At 42.4% G+C, this 19,866-nt stretch overlaps 1 protein-coding gene across 1 annotated transcript in view; it reads right to left on the bottom strand.

The window, feature by feature from the left end:
* DGKI (diacylglycerol kinase iota) overlaps positions 1-19,866 on the bottom strand; it is a 293,207-nt gene that overhangs the window by 107,802 nt on the left and 165,539 nt on the right. The window contains exons 15-20 of the mRNA XM_045001907.1: positions 19,517-19,595; positions 14,383-14,438; positions 13,260-13,322; positions 12,785-12,858; positions 11,629-11,740; positions 6,018-6,217 (exon numbers count right to left, since the gene is read on the bottom strand). Of these exons, the coding sequence (XP_044857842.1) occupies positions 6,018-6,217; positions 11,629-11,740; positions 12,785-12,858; positions 13,260-13,322; positions 14,383-14,438; positions 19,517-19,595 (584 nt within the window). The remainder of the gene's footprint in view (positions 1-6,017; positions 6,218-11,628; positions 11,741-12,784; positions 12,859-13,259; positions 13,323-14,382; positions 14,439-19,516; positions 19,596-19,866) is intronic.

Below are 19,866 nucleotides of genomic sequence, written 5' to 3'. Positions count from 1 at the left end.
TCGACCCGGCGGGTAAGTATGGACCTACCCTTAGATGCTTTTGACATGTTACCCGAGATGAGCTATGAGATAGATAAGGTAGGTGGAGTTCTCATTGTGGAGACTACGCCGTCTAAAAAAAAAAAAATCTATAGGGACGCTGCTCTCTGAAGGCCTAGTATTTGTCACTGCAGGGCCGCCCAGAGGATTCCGGGGGCCCGGGGTCTTCAGCGGCGGGGGGCCCTTCCATTCCTGGACCCGCCGCCGAAGTGCCCTGAAGACCTGCGGCGGGGGCCCCCCCGCCGCCGAATTACCGCCGAAGCGGGACCCGCCGCCGAAGCGCAGCCCGGTCTTCGGCGGTAATTCGGCGGAGGGGGGCCCCCGCCGCGGGTCTTCGGGGCACTTCGGCGGCGGGTCCCGGAACGGAAGGCCCCCCCGCCGCCGAATTACCGCCGAAGACCGAGCTGCGCTTCGGCGGCAGGTCCCGCTCCGTCTTTGGCGGTAATTCGCCAGCGGGGGGTCCTTCCGCCCCGGAGCGGAAGGACCCCCCGCCGGCGAAGACCGGGAGCGGCAGAAGCTCCTGCGTCCGGCCGCACAAGAGTTTGCCGGGCACCCCGGAGCGAGTGAGGGACCCCACTCCAGGGGCCCCGAAAAACTCTGGTGGGGGCCCCCAGGGCCTGGGGCAAATTGCCCCTCTTGCCCCCCCTCTGGGCGGCCCTGTATCACTGCCTCAGAATGAAAATATGAAGGAAGAAAAAGTTAGGTTCACCACCTTCCTAATATCCACTGACAACTCACATTCTATGCCAGGAGGTAAAAGAATTTACTAATCAGCACAACAAAGGAAAGACAACCAAACATCCAGAAATCAGAACAGCAGAAGAGAAACCAAGGGAGCCCATTTAATAGCAGTAGTCAAGGGAATATCAATGACCTTCCTTTTCAGTAAGAAAGGCCCCCACTGCGTTTCTAAGGTCAAAAAAAAAATGATAACACCAGAATATCCTATTTCTGTTGGGTTTTCCCACCTGAGCAACTTGACTTCAAATCCTGCTTAGGTTCACCACTGTAATATTTCTTAATATCAACTAAAAACTCCAGAAGACAGATGCCAAAACCACCAGACCTTTCAATACTCAGATTCCAAGACCAGAAGAGACCATTGTGACCCTCTAGTCTGACCTTCTGTATAACACAGGCCAGATAACTTCCCTCCAAAATTTCCTAGAGCTGATCTTTTAGAAAAGCATCCAATCTAGATTTAGAAACCGCCAGTGATGGAGAATCCACAATGAACCTTAGTTAATTGTTCAGTTAGTTAATTCCTCTCACTGTTAGAAAATAATGCCTTATTTCCAGTCTGAATTTGTCTAGCTTCCAACTGCCAGCCACAGGATCACGTTATACCTTTCTCTGCTAGACTGGAGAACCCATTATCAAATATTTGTTCCTCATGTAGGTACTTATAGGTTGTAATCAAGTCAACCCTTAACCATCTCTTTGTTAAGCTAAATAGACTTTGCCTCTTGAATCTATCACTATACTGTTTGGCTACATTTGCTTGTGAAGAAAGATTACTGGTCAGAATAGCATTAGAATAAGAGCAAAGGGAGAAATATACATTGCTCCTCCAAACATGCCTCTTTCTAGACACTTATTAACACATTTCTGTTTACTAGAGCTGAGCAAAATTTGAAATTTCTATCCCGTGGGAAATTCTGACATTTCAACATTTGTTTTAATCCTGAAATGAGACCAAAAGTTGCAATTTAGAAATTTTTCATGATATGCTGAAAAATGTGTATTCGAAAATGTTTACATTTGTTTCAATATTTCTGATCGAAACAAAACATTGCGACATTCCTGAAAATCAGAATGTTTCCTTTCATTCTGTTGAGTTGACCCCAAAGGCTTCCTTTTGAGTCAGATCAACCTTAAACTGCACTTTCCTGGCATGCTGCTTTATGGGAGTTTGGGGACCCATTGTGTCCTATGAACCGGACTCTCTGCAGGTGAGCAGTGTTTACAGGTTCTGAAGGAAGACACTGCAGGAAGATAGGCAGCTCTTTGAATCTGAGGAGAACAAGAGAGTTGGGATAGGTGCAGGATGGAGGGGGAAATCTCTGTAGCCCTCCCTCCTTCCAGCATACACAGCCACAAAAAATGGTTCTGCTCTTTTATAAGATACTGTATATTTCAGTTAAATACACAGAGTTAAATACAAAAGAGAAGTCTTTGGGTAACTAATTTGTTATAGCCAGTTTACTATTGCACTTTTCCATTTGAGGGCTTAGAAATTCATTCCTCCAGCAGGTTTATCCCTCTATCAAGGATTGACCTCAAAGAGTCTCACAGTTAGATCCTGTCAAAAAAATTTCATCAAAACTGTTTTTGATGGAAAATTGGGTTTTCAACTAAATGAAAATTTACCCAAAAAGTGTCAGAAAAAAAATCAAAATTCAAAAACTTTTCAGTTTTTTCAAAGAAAAATCAAAATTTTCAATGGGAAAAAAAACAACCCACTCTCACCACAGTATTTTAAGGCATTTGTTTTGCCTTGGTCCACAGAAACTGTTTTATTTCATAACAGGTTTACGTCCTTAACAGTTATTTGTATAAGCAGATTCCACTGCTTTTGAGTATCAGAAGGGTAGCCGTGTTAGCCTGGATCTGTAAAAAGCAACAAAGAGTCTTGTGGCACCTTATAGACTAACAGACGTGTTGGAGCATAAGCTTTCGTGGGTGAATACCCACTTTGTCAGACTGCTTTTGAAAAAGTCATTGGCAGGGCAGATGGTAAATTTACCATTCCTGGCCAGCCCTCAATGCTATAAAAAACAGAACTCCAAAACAACATACAATGGGAAGTCAGAAACATATTAAGAAACTTGAAAAAGAAAAGAAAACGTTCTCACTTGTGCCACTATATCAGACAAAATTCCAAAGGGAGTTTCTGCTATTAACCTCCTCCTCCAATATCATCAAAGTAATTAATAATAGCTTTCAGAATTAGTGTGATGTGAGATTATTTTTTAATTACGGTATGTGCAAAGTTCAAGAAAAGCGTCCTGCAATTGCAGATGCAGTGCCAGACCCATTCAGTAATCTCACACATCTATAATTCACAGGGTGCATTTTCACCAGCCTGAGGAGAAAAATCCACCTATTTTATCAACTGTAAAGATTTTGATGGGATGCCTTTAAACACTGCAGACATCAGATTAAGAAATTTATATGACAATGTAAAAGGGAAAACTTGGTGTCTGTGGTGGGATTTTGCAGAACAGCGTCATACTGGGCAAACTCCAGTTTAGTCAACTCTGACCTCTTCCTCCTATAATTCATCTTTATTATGCCAAGAAACTCAACAGACATGCCACCTGCCCACCCATTCCACCTTTCTTCCCAACTGCCCAGACACACCGACACACATGCCTTGCAGAGGTTTGAGATTGGGATTAAAATCCTTGACGTATTGCCAGTAACCCCCCAAAAACACAGACTCACAAGTGGATATTTCATTCAAACCAAAAGGTACCCAAACAACAGAAGCTCTGAACCTGATGGAGTTTGGCATAGCATATTCAAACCAATTCCACCGTGAACAATATTCTCCAGGGCTCAGTGGGCCTTAATTACTGTATAGCGTTACCATGATGGGGTGGATCAGTATACCCCATCCACAGTTTAAACTCAGATGCTATAGCTCATGCCTGACCATGCTAATAACTAGACTGAAATACACCAAATGCTTTCTTCCCACTGCTGTGGCCTCCCTCATGGTTGGAAACAATGGCTCAGGATTGAATTTTTCCAGTTTGGACTTTGGAGCATGGAATGGGGTGGTGAAAAGAAATTAGAGGTCGTTGCTCAAGGGGTGATAGTCTTCTATTCATCAACTGTTCAAGGTGAAATGTATGCCTAACATATTTTCCAGACAAATAAGGATCTAATATGGCAAACACAAACTTAGACTGCTGCTCCAAAATGTTTGTCTCATTAACAGAACTGAACACGCAAAACTGAATAAGGAGGCATTGGTTGCTATACCAAAGTACTTGATTTTATGAATTGATACACTTCTGCTTCTAAAGGCTGGCAGCTGGATTATAGGATTTGCTAACAGAAATAACACACTCCTGAGTATGTGGCTGTTTGAATGAAACACATTTGTAGGGTGCTGAAGGTATCTGGCTTTAAACCTAGGCGACGTATATACTGAAGGCCTGCCTTGTCTTTTGCAATTTAAATAACACATCATGAAGAAGATGGCAGGAATGCTTATTAGCTCCCATCTCAGCAGCACAGAAAGACGCATTGGTAAATCAAGAATAATGGCATTTTTAATATTTAAAGTCTTTTTAAAAATATTCTTATGCTATTAAAATGATCTCTTAGGGATTTTTTTTAAAACTAATGTTTTAGTATCAAAAGATATTTTAAAATTTTATCTTCTCTTCTTTGGATGTTTTCTGGCTTCCATTTATTTCAACCTTTCCCTGTTCCTTTTTAGGCTACTCTAATGCTGCTTCCCTCTCATTTTATAGCTTATCTCCTCACTTGTCCATTCTCACTTTTCTTCCTTTCTTTCCTGGTTCCCTGATCCAGAAACTCTCCATCCTAATCCACCCTCATTCAGGTGCAACTCCCTAAAGCTAACACTTTCATTGTAATCCGAGAACTATAGCTTTTCTTTTAGCAGACTGGGAGCTGTCAAATATACTATATATAGTGTCTCATGCAAAATGCATCCCTCGGTACTTCCTAATAGACCAGGAAAGTCCCCTTTGATTTGCTGATATTGCAGTGGAACACTAACATTTCCAAGAACACTGCAATGTTTTACCACTGCCCAGACACTGCAACACAGGAAGAATTACTATTTATTTGAGAGCTACTGAACTCTCTCAGTTAGGGGTGCATATACGCTGCAGCTGGGAGCATGCCTCCCAGCGCGGGTAGACAAACTCAGCTAGCTCTGCTTGAGCTAGCATGCGAAAAATGGTAGTTACCCACGGCAGCAGCTTAGGCTAGCCACCCAAGTACATACCCGGGGGTCAAATGCGGTTGTATTCAGGCAGCAAGCCAGAGCCATCACACATGTCACCGTGGCCATGTAGCTATTTTTAGCACACCAACTTGAGTAGAGCTAGTACAGGTCTGTCTACCTGTGCTGGGAAGCATGCTCCCAGCTACAGAGTAGCCAGACCCTAAGGCTTGGTCTACACTACAGACTTTTGTCGGTATAAATACGTTGCTCAGTGGCGTGGAAAATCCACCTCCCTGAGCGACACAGTTATACTGTAGACAGTATAGTGTACACAGTATAGCGACGAGAGGGCTTTTCCCATGACATAGCTACCACTTCTCAGGGCAATGGAGTAACTACACTGATGGGAGAAGCTCTCCTGTCGGCATAGGTAGAGTCTTCACTAAGTGCTGCAGCTGTGCCGCTGCAGCGCTGTATGTGTAGACAAGCCCTTAGTGATTTATACTAGCACACTCCGATCAGGATTCCCCATAAAATAGCTCTATTCAGTGAATCCTCAGGCTGGTCCCATTTTCAACCGGGAGCAGCATGCTCCCAACACAAAGACTCAATATAGTCTAAGCACATCTGTATCCTGCAGTGGACTGTGGATATTGGTTGAATGGTCTCAATGTGGGATCAAAGAGACTCACGAATTTCAGAAAGCAGATTATATGGCACTTTAAAGGGTGTGAGGGGCATATCTGCACAGCTTCCATGAGTGTTAGTAAGTCACACAGTAGAGTCCACTGAGACCTCCCCGAATAGTTGCCCCTTTGGATAACTGAAAGACATAACATCTTTCTGAAAGCAAGACAAAGGGAACCCTATTAGTTAAAGCACCCATGAAATCTGGTAAATATATACAATGTGGAGGAGAGGAACATTCTGGGGTTTCTGGACCTCTTTCTCCAAATACTCTGATGGTACAGTCCATGAAAACTTCCTGTTTGAATTCTCTGCCCAGTAAGAGCATCCTTGTATTAGGACATGAACAAGTCCAACTCACTCATTGAGTAAAGGCATGGATGTTCTCCTCTTGCTCTTCTGCACCATATTGGCCTGGTTCCTTAGGGAGATCCGAATGAGAGATGGAGCCAGTCGACATGGCTCCCCATCCACTTGCATGGGGATAGACTTGTATGTTAACAGAGTCACTTCCCGGCACTGATGCAACCTTTCTCCATGACCTCCCACCTGAAGAGCAGCCTGCAGAACAAGAACAAAGAGGAGGAAAGCCATAATGTTACCATCCTGTACCAGCCACTTGAGTTAGCTAACAACTCCCTAATCCTGTTTTACCCAGCACTCTATACCCTCTGCTACAAACTATTCTGTTTGCACTAGACCCACCCTGTTGCAGTAAGTGGTTTGTTCTGTCACAGGGAGATTTACATGCTTGCCATAATACAGTCCAAAAGCAGCAGCTGGACTCTAATTTGTAGGATGCAATGCAAAGAACCCACTATTCTGAATTCATCACCACTAGGAAGTTGCATTTCAGGCCAACCCCACATTTCCCCCCATCTAAATTTGCAGAATGGCTTTCCAGTAAGAGACATGGGTGTACATGATGCATTAAGGCAATGTTCCAATCAAAGCTTTTCAATAAGTCATTGCAATGAGGCATGACCAATGTAATTCCATTCACAGAAAAGACATAAAATGGGACTTAGAATGCTAGAATAAAGTCCTGGAGAGAAGGATCAGTGGGGAGAGGTCAGGTGAAGCAGTCAAACATACATGACAAATTCATGTATCACATGGGTATGAAATTTACCAAGCGGAGGTCGCCTCATCATATGTAGTGTAGATCTATATTTAGAGATATAGATAAACACTTATATGCTTGCACACATCCAAGGTGCATTTCTGTATATTTCTACATCTTGTTTTAAATTATGATTGCTTGTGTTGCAGTAGTGCCTACAGTCTACGACTCAAGGATCAGGGTCCCATCTGTGCGATCTAAATGCTTTTTCAAGCAACAATATTAATAGGGGTTTTCTTTCTTACCAAGGCAATACTGTCCTTGATGTGAATTAGATTAATCTGAAATAATTATTATGACAGTTTATAAAGCAATTCAGCATCAGGAGTAGACAAGCTGAAAAGAGCAAGGAGAAAAACCTTGTTCAATAACTGCAGCTGGAAAGCAACTAAATGCTATATGTTCAATAATTGTCTTGAAGAAACGAAATGAGAGAGCTGTACCATGTACCCTCTGAGACACCCGCCCACTGCCCCAACATTCTGTCCATAAGTTGACTGAAACAAGTCAACAGAAACAGGGCTGCATAGTTTTCATCAAACAACACCTTCTTGACCGACAGCATTCTGTTAACTTAAAGAAAAAAAAATAGCCAGCTTTCCAATCCCATCTCCTCTCTCCTACCTTAGTACATGCAACCTCTTTAAAACCCAAACCAGGAGTAAAGAAGCAGTGGAATAGGCAAAGGGAATAAAAACATATCAGAGACAAAAAGGTAGACAGAGGTTGTTAATGACTCTTGCAGGGCCCTCAAGATTTAGGCAGGCATCTTGGGGCAGAAACACTATATTTTAATTTAAAATGTGAATATTGTCTATCAGATTAAAAAAATCTATATTAATACAACATTAGCATCAAGAATTACAGGAACTGAAGTCAGGACATTCACTGTTTTGTTTCCCACAGGAACCTTAACTGTGCTATTATGAATATAACACCTAGGCTATTGGTTACATGATGATGATCATCATTGTCATATTACTTAACATTTATACAGGGCTTTTCATCCAAAGATCTCAAAGTGTGTCACAAATGTGGGCAAGCATATGATAAAGCATAGTGTGATGCACAAAAATGTCTGCTAAGATACAGAAAAGGTCTATCATTATAGTGACTCTTCAAATCACAAACAAATATAAAACTTTAACTCTGACCTCAGTTTCTTTTAGGTAGAAATAGCTCACCAGGGGCGGCTCCCGGCACCAGCACGCCAAACGCGTGCCTGGGGCAGCAAGCCATGGGGGGGGCGCTCTGCCGGTCGCCACGAGGGCAGCAGGCAGGTTGCCTTCGGCAGCATGCCTGCAGAGGATCCGCTGGTCCCGCAGCTTCAGCAGACCTCCCGCAGGCGTGCCGCCGAATCCGCAGGACTGGGGACCTCCTGCAGGCAAGCCGCCGAAGGCAGCCTGCCTGCCATGCTTGGGGCAGCAAAATACCTAGAGCCACCCCTGTAGCTCACTAAGGCCTGGTCTACACTGGGGGGGGGGTCGAATTAAGGTACGCAACTTCAGCTATGCGAATAGCGTAGCTGAAGTCGAACTACCTTAGTTCGAACTACTTACCCGTCCTCACGGTGCGGGATCAACGTCCGCGGCTCCCCTGTCGACTCCGCCACCGCCGTTCGCAGTGGTGGAGTTCCGGAGTCGAAGGGAGCGCGTTCGGAGTTTGATATATCGCGTCTAGATGAGACGCGATATATCGAACTCCGAGAAGTCGATTGCTACCCGCCAATCCGGGCGGGTAGTATGGACGTACCCTAAGGGACCTGATTCTGAATTGTGGCCTAAATGAGTACATGCAGCTCAGGAGAGGGATGGCAAAGGTGGCTGTGCCTCAACCTCTGTGGCCCTCTGGAGGCAACCCCAAAGACTACTAAGGTGACCAGACAGCAAATGTGAAAAATCGGGACAGGGGGTGGAGGGTAATAGTAGCCTATATAAGAAAAAGACCCCAAAAGCGAGACTGTCCCTATAAAATCGGGACATCTGGTCACCCTAAAGACTACTCTAACTCACTATTACCTGCACTGACTCCCTATGGCAGTGTTTCCCAAACTTGGGACTCCGCTCGTTTAGGGAAAGCCCCCGGCGGGCCGGGCCAGTTTGTTTACCTGCCACATCCACAGGTCCAGCCGATCACAGCTCCCACTGGCCATGGTTCACTGCTCCAGGCCAATGGGAGTTGCTGGAAGCAGTGTGGGCCGACGGAGCAGCGAACTGCAGCCATTGGGAGCCACAATTGGCCGAACCTGCGGATGCAGCAGGTAAACAAACCGGCCCGGCCCGCCAGGGGCTTTCCCTAAACAAGCGGTGTCCCAAGTTGGGGAAACACTGCCCTACGGGATGTTACACTGTAAATACAGTTCAGTGAATTCCAATACATCCTGCCCCTTCCCTCAGTTATAACCTGACATACATTTACACCAAGCACTGTAATAGTGGGGGTAATGAAGAGTTATTCCACTAGACCTACACTACTAGGGAATTCCTCTGATGCTAGGGGTACTCCCAGTCAGTTGCCACTGGCTTTGTGGCACCCATATGATAGCTCCACCAGTATACAAAGACTATAGCAGAAACCCCAATCAGGGGCACAGACATTTAAAGTAGGTCTAGCAGTAAGGCATCTTAGTTTTGCTTATGATGGAGATCAAGTTTATTTCAGTGTGAGGAATGAGATGTCTGCATTGTGGATTGCTGTATGCTGAAACTGAAAAGCACTCCAGCATGGAACTGACGAGCCTGTGAATGCATTTGGGTGCTACGGCGAAAAGGTACAAAGACTGAGGTTGGTCTGGAGGGTAACACCACTGTAACTGGTGATCTTGTGTTTTTAAGGTTTGTACTCGGGAAATGCACTTAGAGTTAACTTTTTTGTGGGGGAACCAAAGAAAAACAATTATAGTGGCTTTACCTGATGCCTTACAAAAATTATTCAACCCTCACAACACCTTTGTTGGGCAGGTCAGAATTATCATTTCCATTTTAGGTTAAGTGACTTGCCCAAGACTACACAGCAAATCAGTGTCAGAAGGGAAGCCGAACTCATATTTCTAGATTGCTGCTCTGTGTTCTGACCAGTAGACAACATCCCTTTCAAAAAGTTTTCTTCCTTTTCCACTAAATCACACAATGTTCTATTATTTCTCAAGTACCATATTATCTTGCTCATGATTTTAAATGGCATAATTGTAATGCATAATTGAAAGGTGATGACACAGGGTTAAGGTTGCTATGGAAATGCTCACTCTGAATTCCATGGCTGGTGCAAATAAAAATGCAATGCTTATTTATGCATCAGCATGATTTTGTGTATTAATGTACTCCACATATATAGTTCTTCTTATGTAAATATTCATTATAACACAGCACAAAATAAATCAGCCTCATTGGCTTTAGGCAAGACTTCTGAAGGCACTATAGACCTTGAGACCAAAGAACAAGTCATCAGAATTTGAGCTAACATATGCAGACTGTACAATTTTTTTAATCACTTATAATATGTGAGCACCCACTAGAAAACACAAATACTTAAAATAAACACTTGCACTACTCAATCAAGAGTGTTTCTCTTATGGTCTATGATCTTCTTAAAATTTCTCTCTCCCCCTCACTCTGATAAAACAGGGAAAACGGGAATTTTCTGAGACTATTTAATGCAGCAATTGAAATTCTTTTAAACTATTCAGATTTGTAGGTGTGACTTTAAGTGGAGAACTTTTGCAATACCAGTGATGGTCAATTCTAGATGGTCAGTTGTAGAGTACAGCAGAAAGGAATGCTCAATTTCAAGATGGAGATACAGCCTTTAAAGGCCAGGAGTCCCAGCATGTAGTGCTCCATATTGCAAATAAGCTGCAGGACAAACCTACACACTGAAGACGAGGAGGGCTACAATATGTGTCTATTTTATGCAAATTAGATATGTCCATTGAGCACCTGGTGATTTGACAACGTGGTACTTCTCAACATTGCAAAGTTGGGACAACCTTTAATTATGTGGATTAGTGCAGATGGTTTTAAAAGAGTAAGTACGTTTCATAAAAAGTTTTAGTGAGAAAAAACCTAAAGATGTTTTTCTTTTCTTTTTTCCTTTTTTTTAAACAACAAAATTACCCCCTACCCCTCAACACACATGATTTCTTACCTTTTTTTTTTCTTTTCTCCCAGTGGAAAAAGTGAAAGTAGGATTTTCCCCATAATTTTGACATGGAATATTTTGAAATTTTCAAAAAAAAAATTGTCAAAATATTTTGTTGGTTTACAAATTTCATCAATTTTTTTTTAAAGTGTAATTTTTCTACACACAAAAATAATGTGTTTCTGGAACCATATTTTCCAACAATGAATTTCTGACTAGCTCTAATGTATATAGAAAATATATAAAAACCATAGTTGTAGTGGGGCTAGTAACAAACAGCACTTATTGTGCGACCACAGACGTTCCCCATAGTACAAACACACATACACATGCACACACATCCCTTCTGTAATACTTTAATCTTCTTTGATTTTTGATTTGGGAGCATTTTGAAGCACCATTAGATATGTTCAAAGCAACCAGTTTTTCAGGGAGTACGTTTTTATAATGAAATAATACTTCTCTTCCTTTGAAAACCATTATTTCTTCATAATTAAAAAAAATTGAGGCAAAAACAATTTTTTTCCATCTTATTGAACCCAGGAAAGCATAGGAGAGAATCTTTTTCTTTTGAAACTTTGTGCATCCTAGTGTTGAACCATGGAAATGAGGTGTCTCATACAAAATTGTACACAGAATAGCCCCAGTGCCCTAAGCAGTGTGAAATCTACTGCATGCAAAAAAAAATACTCAGCTCTGCAAAAATTCTCACCAGAGAGGCCATAGTGAACCCAATGACCTCAATGTAACCATCATCATGGCGCTGAGGTTCAAAGTCTCTGTGGTCGCTGGGGGTACCCCAGGGCATTGTGCCAGCACAATACCTGCAGAAAGAGGTTTAGAAAATGACAGCTTTAGGGAGCATACTAAGAATTTGCCCCACTGGGTCTTACAACAATTAAAAGAAAAGAAAGCATAAGTACTGGCCAGTTCTTTATCTTCTGGGTGAATAGCCATACATCTATTCCAAAAGGTCTTCAAATTCATTCTGGGGCCTCCCAGTGACCATACATACAATTACAGGAGAGATCAGAAGGGGAACCCACTCTCCAACTTTCAAGCTGGTGGGGCCGGCAATATCCCAATTTCTGTTAGGTTCCTGAGTGGAGATGGGAGGCAGCAGAGAGGGGACAGTGCCTTTTGGCAGTAGTGCTCAGGATTCTTCTCTTCCCTCTCCCCCCAGTCCTCCTTCAGATCAGCTATTCAGCTGGATTTTCACCTTTAGCCTCCTGCCAACAAAGGCTGCTTTGTGCCCCTATTAAGAAGGCAGGAGGCTGAAACCGGGCTTGCTTTCTGCAGACCTTAGTTTCCTCCCTCCCTCCTGGCTCAGAAGGTATAGGAGAGCAGAGGGGGATGCAAAAGCTGGGATAGATTGGAGGAGGATCTCCAGGCAGTGGCCTCCTACCTAATGGTTGCTGCTGCTTCTCTCTCCTGCCTACTTTTAGGGATATATGGGAGACCTTGCGGCGCAGGGGGTGGGGAGAACTTTGGAGAGGAAACACCACAAAGAACCTTGCAGAGGGGGCAACACAGGAGGGAGAGGAAGTGAGTACCTTGGAAAGGGAATCTTTGGAGAGGGGACAGGAAAGATGGGGGACTATTGGGCTTTTAAAAGCCCAATCCCACTGTCTGTGACAACCTCTGAGATGTTAGGAAACAGTGTTTCTTCCAAAGCCATTTGGAGCTCTTCTTTTTGGAGGTACTGATCTGATTTTTTTCCTCCTGCTTTGTGTTTCTAAAGAAGCAGAAGACAACTCTGTTCTATCTGCTGACTTCCTTGTTCATGTATTAGGTGCACAACTCTGGAAACTGTGTTTGTTAATTAATTGTTCCTATGAAGCCAGCAGTTTGTTGTGACTGGAGCTTACCTGGGTATATTTAAAAACACTATACATTGGAACTTCAGCTCCTGAATCTTTGGGGTCAGGTCTGTTCCATCACACTGCAAAAACCAAAGCAACAGAACAAAGAGGGGTTTGTAAATGGGGTCTCGGATAGGGTAATAATTGCTGTTACCCCATTTTGTAACAACCTGCCCAAGAACATGGATCGCATTTTAGAAATACCCATCTCTCTCTAACATAGTTGCTGGGCACCATTCACTCTCTGTGAGATAGAGAAGGGTGTGTTACTCAGTGGGAAATTGTCATGTATGTAAATTCCCAAAGGCTTTCTACAAAATGTGTTTCAAATGTCACGGTCAAAACTGAAAGTAACAATCAATGGTCTGGTGTGATTAGGTCTGTGTTTTCTCAGCTCTCCCTCACTCACTCACACACACTCTCCCTCTCCCTCTCCCGCTGTCTCATTGCAGAAAATGGTGCCATGCTGTCCTATACTTACCACAACTTTAACATGTTTGGATAAATCTCTGGAACTTCTCTGCAGGAAGTCTGAAAAGGCTGCCTACCAGACATAGGAAAAGGGAGGGAATTCAAATCAGAATTTTTTTTTATTTGAATGATCTACAGCTCCTTCCTGTCACTTTTCTTCCTTTGCATCCCTCCCCAGATTCTGCCACCACATACCATCCTGAGCTAAACTCTTTTCTTTCCTGCTCCTGTTGACAGAGTTTTAGGCCAAGTTTCTTCTGTTAGCATCCAGTCAACAGTGCATGTTTCAAATTCTCAAAAATCCCTTGAATCAGAGCCAGGGGGCAAGGACACAGAAGGGAAGATTGGTCCACTTGTTTTGCTGCATTAAGGTGCTACACTAAGAAAAGGCACTCCACTTGGGAACATTTACCATGGAATACCATTGTGCACTCAAATCATCATGCAAATTCTTGCTCTGGTTTGTTTGTTTTTAACGCATAAGGCTTCTGGGTGTGACGACAGTGATAGAATCTGACAGCGGAAAGACATGTATGATAGCAAGTATTATCCAGTCAATGACCTCCTTTCCTAATTACACCTTAGAATAAAGCTGAAGCCCCGTCCACATCCCTCCTGGATAAGAAATTGTCATCTGATTTGCATATTCATGTATGAAAATGAGATGCTCCAAATAGCAGCTCTCTGTCCTCCTCCTCTCTTTAGCTCCAAGTCCAGGAATGCTCATCAGGGGCTGAAAGATGTGGTCAACAATTTTTCCTATGCGCTAGCAATTTCCCCAGTAAATTCAGTATCCAAGTGCTGCCCACAGATGGGAATAAATGTGAACACAACAGTGAAGCGCTTGCCAATCTGCAGCAGTGGGTACAGGATATTATCAGTCCTTCCTCCAAATGCTGTAGCACTCTTCTGAACTACTAACTATTAGGGGGAAATAATACTTCAACCCCTTCCAAACAGACATGGAGAGGCATTGCCAGAAGTAGCTGGAAGCAAACTATGTACTTTTAAAGGTGACGGGCAAAAGAAATGGTCATAAGTCTCAGGAGTGAAAGGGAGAGGAAGGGGAATAAATAATAAATAATTTAAATAAATAAACCAAGGCTATTCTGTAAAATCTATTCGTAACTCACCCCAGCATAAAACATTTTATTTCGAAAGCGACTGTTGAATTTCTCTGGATTTGCTTCTGTAAAAGAAGAACAAGGAAGAAAAAGTCGTCATAAGGGAGAAAGTTTGCAAAGCACCCTTGCTGTTCCAAGAAGTTTCATTCCAAGCTTTCCTGGAAGCAGGAAGACAGATTTCCAGCCTTGGTACGCTGCTAGCTTTCAACCCATGAGGGGAAAGGGCAAAGGAAGTCTTTATTTTCAACACTATCTACATCAGCAACCCTAAAAGAGCAATTCCATGTGTACTGTACATGCACCACCCATTGGTAATTAAAAGGTGAAAAATGTCAAATGAATTTTTACTTTGCAAGAATCTATCCTCTATGCTATTTTTTGCTAGTGGATTTCTATTTAGTGCAGCCCCTTCTTGGTGTAAGGTAGAGTGGATGAGGAGAAGGGCAGAGATTTCCCTCAAGAGAATCATGCATCCCCAAAACATGATTCTCTCGAGGGAAATTTACCACACCACCACCTTAGAGAGTCACATTGTCTGTCTCATGATCCCACTGTAAACTTCCAACAGCACAATAACAACTTTTCAGTGACACAAGTACACACTGTACACTGAGTAGATCTCCATTTGGATCATTCGAAATCTCATGAAACATTTGAAACAAAACTGAATGGTTCATAGATTTTCAGGCCAGAAAGGACCATTATGATCATCTAGTCTGATCTCCTCCATAACCCAGGCCATAGAATTCAATCTAGTGATTTCCATACCTAGCCCAACAACTTGTAGTTAAAGTAGAGCCTAATTAGAAAGATATCCAATTTTGATTTAAAGATTCTAAGTGATGGAGAATTTTATCACTTGGTAATCTGTTTCCAATGATTAATTACTCACGGTAAAAACTTCTTGTCTTTTTTTGCCAGCCATTGGATCTTTTATGCTTTTGTCTGATAGACTAAAGAGCCCTCTACTATCAGATATCTTCTCTCTGAATAGCTACTTATAGGAGTGTGATTAAATCACTTCCTAGCCTTCTTTGCGATAAGATAAATAGAATTATTTTAAACTTCCATTGCAAGGCATATCTTCTAGCCCACAAACCATTCTCATAGTTCTTCTCCAATTCCGCTCTAATTTTTTCAGCATCCTTTCTAAAATGTGCATACCAGAACTTGAAATAGGATTCCAGCAGTGGTCTCACCAATTCCATATACATAGGTAATATCATTTCCCCTACTCATGCATGATGATTCCCTGTTAATCCATGCAAGTATCATGATAGCCCTTTTGACCACATCATCACACTGGGACCTCATATTCACTTGGTCACCTATAAAGACCTCCTAAGTCCTTTTATGAATCACTGCTTTCCAGAATACAGACTTCTATATTGTAGTGTGACCTACATTTTCTATCCGTTGATGTATGACCTGCAGTTGCCTGTATTAAAAAAACACGTTTGATTGCACTCAGCCTGCCAAATGATCCTGTTTGCTTTGCTGTGGGTAAATGTCAAATGCTGGACTCTACCATATCAATACATTCCGGGCCACATGTTCAGTAATTGCTTGTTTTGTTGTACCTGCAAATCGCATCTCTATTTACATGCACAAGTGGTGGTTCTGCCTACAAAGGGTTACAGTGTCCCCAGCAGCTGCTGAATGGGATACCTGCAGAGCAAGGGCTTCCCCTTCTGAATGGCCACATTAAAATTGCCTGAATTGCAGCTCTGGGTATAGGCAGGGGCTGCATGCCCTGGACTCCCACAGTGATGTTGCACTCTATATGATTTTAGGAAAATATGCTAATGAATGTGTATATAATGTAACTAAAATATGCTCCATGCAAAAGGTCTCTTGTAAGGTATCATTACAAAGCTTATAATCTACTGAGTGTGGTCATCCTATTTGTATAAATGTATCACTCTTGTAACTGAAACTAGAAATATGAAATATAACTCAGAGGGCTTATTATAATTATGCAAAATGTGGGCCATTAATGGCGGTTTGGAATCTTGATGGCTCCCATCAACCAGGACAATTGACTGTGGATGGCTCTGTTTGCTTGCAGGCCCCTTCCTTTGAATCAGGCTGGGAGGAACAAAGTCTTGGGGTCTCACAGGACATGTCACCTGGTACTGAAATCCATCTTAAACCCGGTGCTTTTCCATTTAGAAGTGGGGTTGGGGACCCAGAGAGACAAAAGATTCCCAACTTATGCCAAAGCCACATAAGAGAGTGGAACAGAACAAAGTGGGCTACAATCATGAGAAATCCCCTAGCTACCACCTGAGCTGGAACAAGGACTGTACCAGGGGAAAGGATTGTGCCCAGATTAGAAAGGCATCCAGTCTGTGATAGAAGCTTATTGAAACATCTCCATCTCTGAGGGTGAGATTTTATCTGTATTCAGTTTTCTTACTGTATTAGGTTTACACTTGCGTGTTTTATTTTATTTTACTTGGTAATTCACTTTGTTCTGTCTATTACTACTTGGAACCACTTAAATCCTACTTTCTGTATTTAATAAAATCACTTTTTACTTATTAATTAACCCAGAGTATGGATTAATACCGGGGGGGGGGCAAACAGCTGTGCATCTCTCTCTATCAGTGTTATAGAGGGCAAACAATTTATGAGTTTACCCTGTATAAGCTTTATACAGGGTAAAACGGATTTATTTGGTGTTTGGACCCCATTGGGAGTTGGGCATCTGAGTGTTAAAGACAGGACCACTTCTTAAACTGCTTTCAATTAAGCCTACAGCTGTTAGGGGACGTGGTTCAGACCTGGGTCTGGGTTTGCAGCAGGTTAGCGGGTCTGGCTCAAACCAGGCAGGGCACTGAAATCCCAAGCTGCCAGGGCAGGAAAGCAGGGGCAGAAGTAGTCTTGGCACATCAGTTGGCAGCCCCAAGGGGGTTTCTGTGATCCAACCCATCACACCCACTTCTCAAGAAACTGAGTGGGGAGGAGTGAAGCGCTCTGTCTCAATTACACCCCAAGCGTCAGCCACCAGATGTGGCCAGAAACGGGGGTAGGGATTAGGAAATAAGTGGCGCATCTAAAAGGGGTGAAGTAACTGACTTCCTCCTAGAGCAAGAGTGGAATAGGGGAGGAATTGTGACTCGGAAGCAGAGTTTCCTTCCCAGAGCGCTTCCCGGAACAGCATAGCTACATGCTGCCCCATATTCAGGACCAAGCCTAACAGTTCAGTCTCCCCTCAAACAAGTAACTGGTCACATAACCACTGAGGTCACCACTGAAAAGGCAACGTTCATTAAAAGTAACATTTGAGATTCTTACTACCTAGTCTACCTAAAGGGAAATACCCAACTACCTTAGAGGGCAGTTACATTTCCACACTGTGAAATGCCTGAGTGGACTGGGAAAGTTCAAGTCAGTATCTTTATTTATTGTATATGCTTCATGATATTTTATATCATTAACAATAGCTCTGAATGCAGGAATGCGCATGCACATTCCATTTATTGGACCAAATTCTGCTTTAACGAAACTAGTGTAAACCCAGAGTAATTCCACTGATTTCAATGGAGTTACTCTGGATTTATACCAGTTGTAAATGAGATCAAAGTCTGATCCATCCTGATTATTTCCATAAATAACACGACAGAGGAAATTAAATGAAAACAAATACACACAAGACAACAATGACACCAAAATGTAAGCTTTAAGCTTCTCTCCCCCTATACACGCAGGACTCATTTGTAAGTTTTTGTGTTCGAGAAAGAGAGAAAATAACTGTGCCAGCTAGAATGGGAACAGCAGATGTAGGTGCTTTGCAAGCTTCCCCATCCACACATACCCACACACAGATTGCTCTGAGTATTTTCTCTCTCTCATCTAAATTTTTAAAACACTGGCATGTCTGGAATAACATTCATTCTTTATATAACTCTACAACTTAATAATTAAGCAATGCTTCCACTAAGCGAGAGGGTAGCCATGAAACTCATCTATACTGTATTGCAACCACATTAGGAATGCACACGGGGGTGCATTCATAAAGAAATGCATAGTGCTGTCATCATTTCATTCCCGTGCCCTTCTGTGGCCCTTCATTATTATTCCTGAAGCTTACAGCAGTCTTAAACATTATAAAATATGCATTAGCTCATTCCATCAGGCATTCAGCTCTTTATTTAGCCTGGCGTGAGGGTGTTATCTTTTTACTTTTTTAATGGCATTGTTATAGTATAAGAATGAGAACAAGTGAGGCTTCAGTTCAGAACTCACACAGCTAAATCAACAACATGCTGACCAAGGAAAACTGAACAGGAGCTCTGGTAATATAAATATGCTTACCTAACACATGCACACAATGTACTGCCTGTCAAGCCAAAACTCAGCTGTTTAGGCATATTTGGAATTCTGTGAGAGTTTCTGTCAGAACACAATCTTCATCAGTATGAAGAGAGCCCACGCTAGGACTCCTGGGGGATTTTTATGGATTATTATGAAGGCCTGTTTATTTCCTTACGAACATAGTGGATCTAGAGTTCAGTATACTATACCATAGTCTTCCATAATAAGTCTCTCTCTAGTTCTTCCGTAAACATGACTTTACTACTGCTGCCATCTACAATCCACAATTTCACATCCCTATCACTCCCCATCCCAAATCCTCCCCCACTGTTGGAAAAATTTGCACCCAATGTAAATTCTCTTTTTCTCTCTGCTGTTTCCTTATTTTTGTCCACATGTCCTCATTCTGGATCAACATAAGCCTTTTATAGTATCTACAGCTCTCTTTAACATTTCCTTTTGAAGCTTCAAAACATCAAATCTCTCCCCTCTTAGTCTCTTTTCCTCCCATGAATCTCAGCTTTTCCAACCAATTTCATCAATCTTGTTATATCACCAAAACCTTTTCTATTTCTTCAATATCCTTTCTTCAGTGTGATGCACAAAACTGGACACATTTGTCCAAATGTGGCATAATAAGTCCTTCAGAAACTAGTGCTAGAATCATTCTTCCCACTTTCTTGTCTGGGACAGGAGTTCATATGTTTCAGCATTCTCTTTAGATCTGGGAAACAAGTTGTCATAGCCAACCCTAGCTAAAATTCAGAAGCCATTTGTCCATTCCTATGATTCCCCAACTAAGGGAAATAAGAGTTCCTCTCACCTCGGGATTCATGGAATTCCAGTGTGACATGTGCATCAAATCCAAGGCTGAAGTAATTATTGAAGACACTGAGTGGAAGCTGCAATCAAAGACCAGAAAGAAAACATGTGAAACTGTTTTGGGTACAGTATGCAAGAAAAGATGACCAAACATTTCATGCCATCCCTCAAATTAACAGCTTCTTGGAAAGCTATAGAAGGAGAGAAGAGAAAGCTGTGGGAAATTTTATATGCAGAGTTGCTATGAAGGCTGGAAACAACTTGCTGAAGATAATCAAATGCAAAAATGAAAGAACACAAACACATCTGCAGTGCTTTATGGTCACATAAGTGACTCTGTAAACATGACAT

Source organism: Mauremys mutica, chromosome 1 (assembly GCF_020497125.1).
Source record: "Mauremys mutica isolate MM-2020 ecotype Southern chromosome 1, ASM2049712v1, whole genome shotgun sequence".
Taxonomy (NCBI): domain Eukaryota; kingdom Metazoa; phylum Chordata; order Testudines; family Geoemydidae; genus Mauremys; species Mauremys mutica.
The sequence above is the reverse complement of the archived record's forward strand: the minus strand, read 5'-3'. Positions and strand labels throughout refer to the sequence as shown.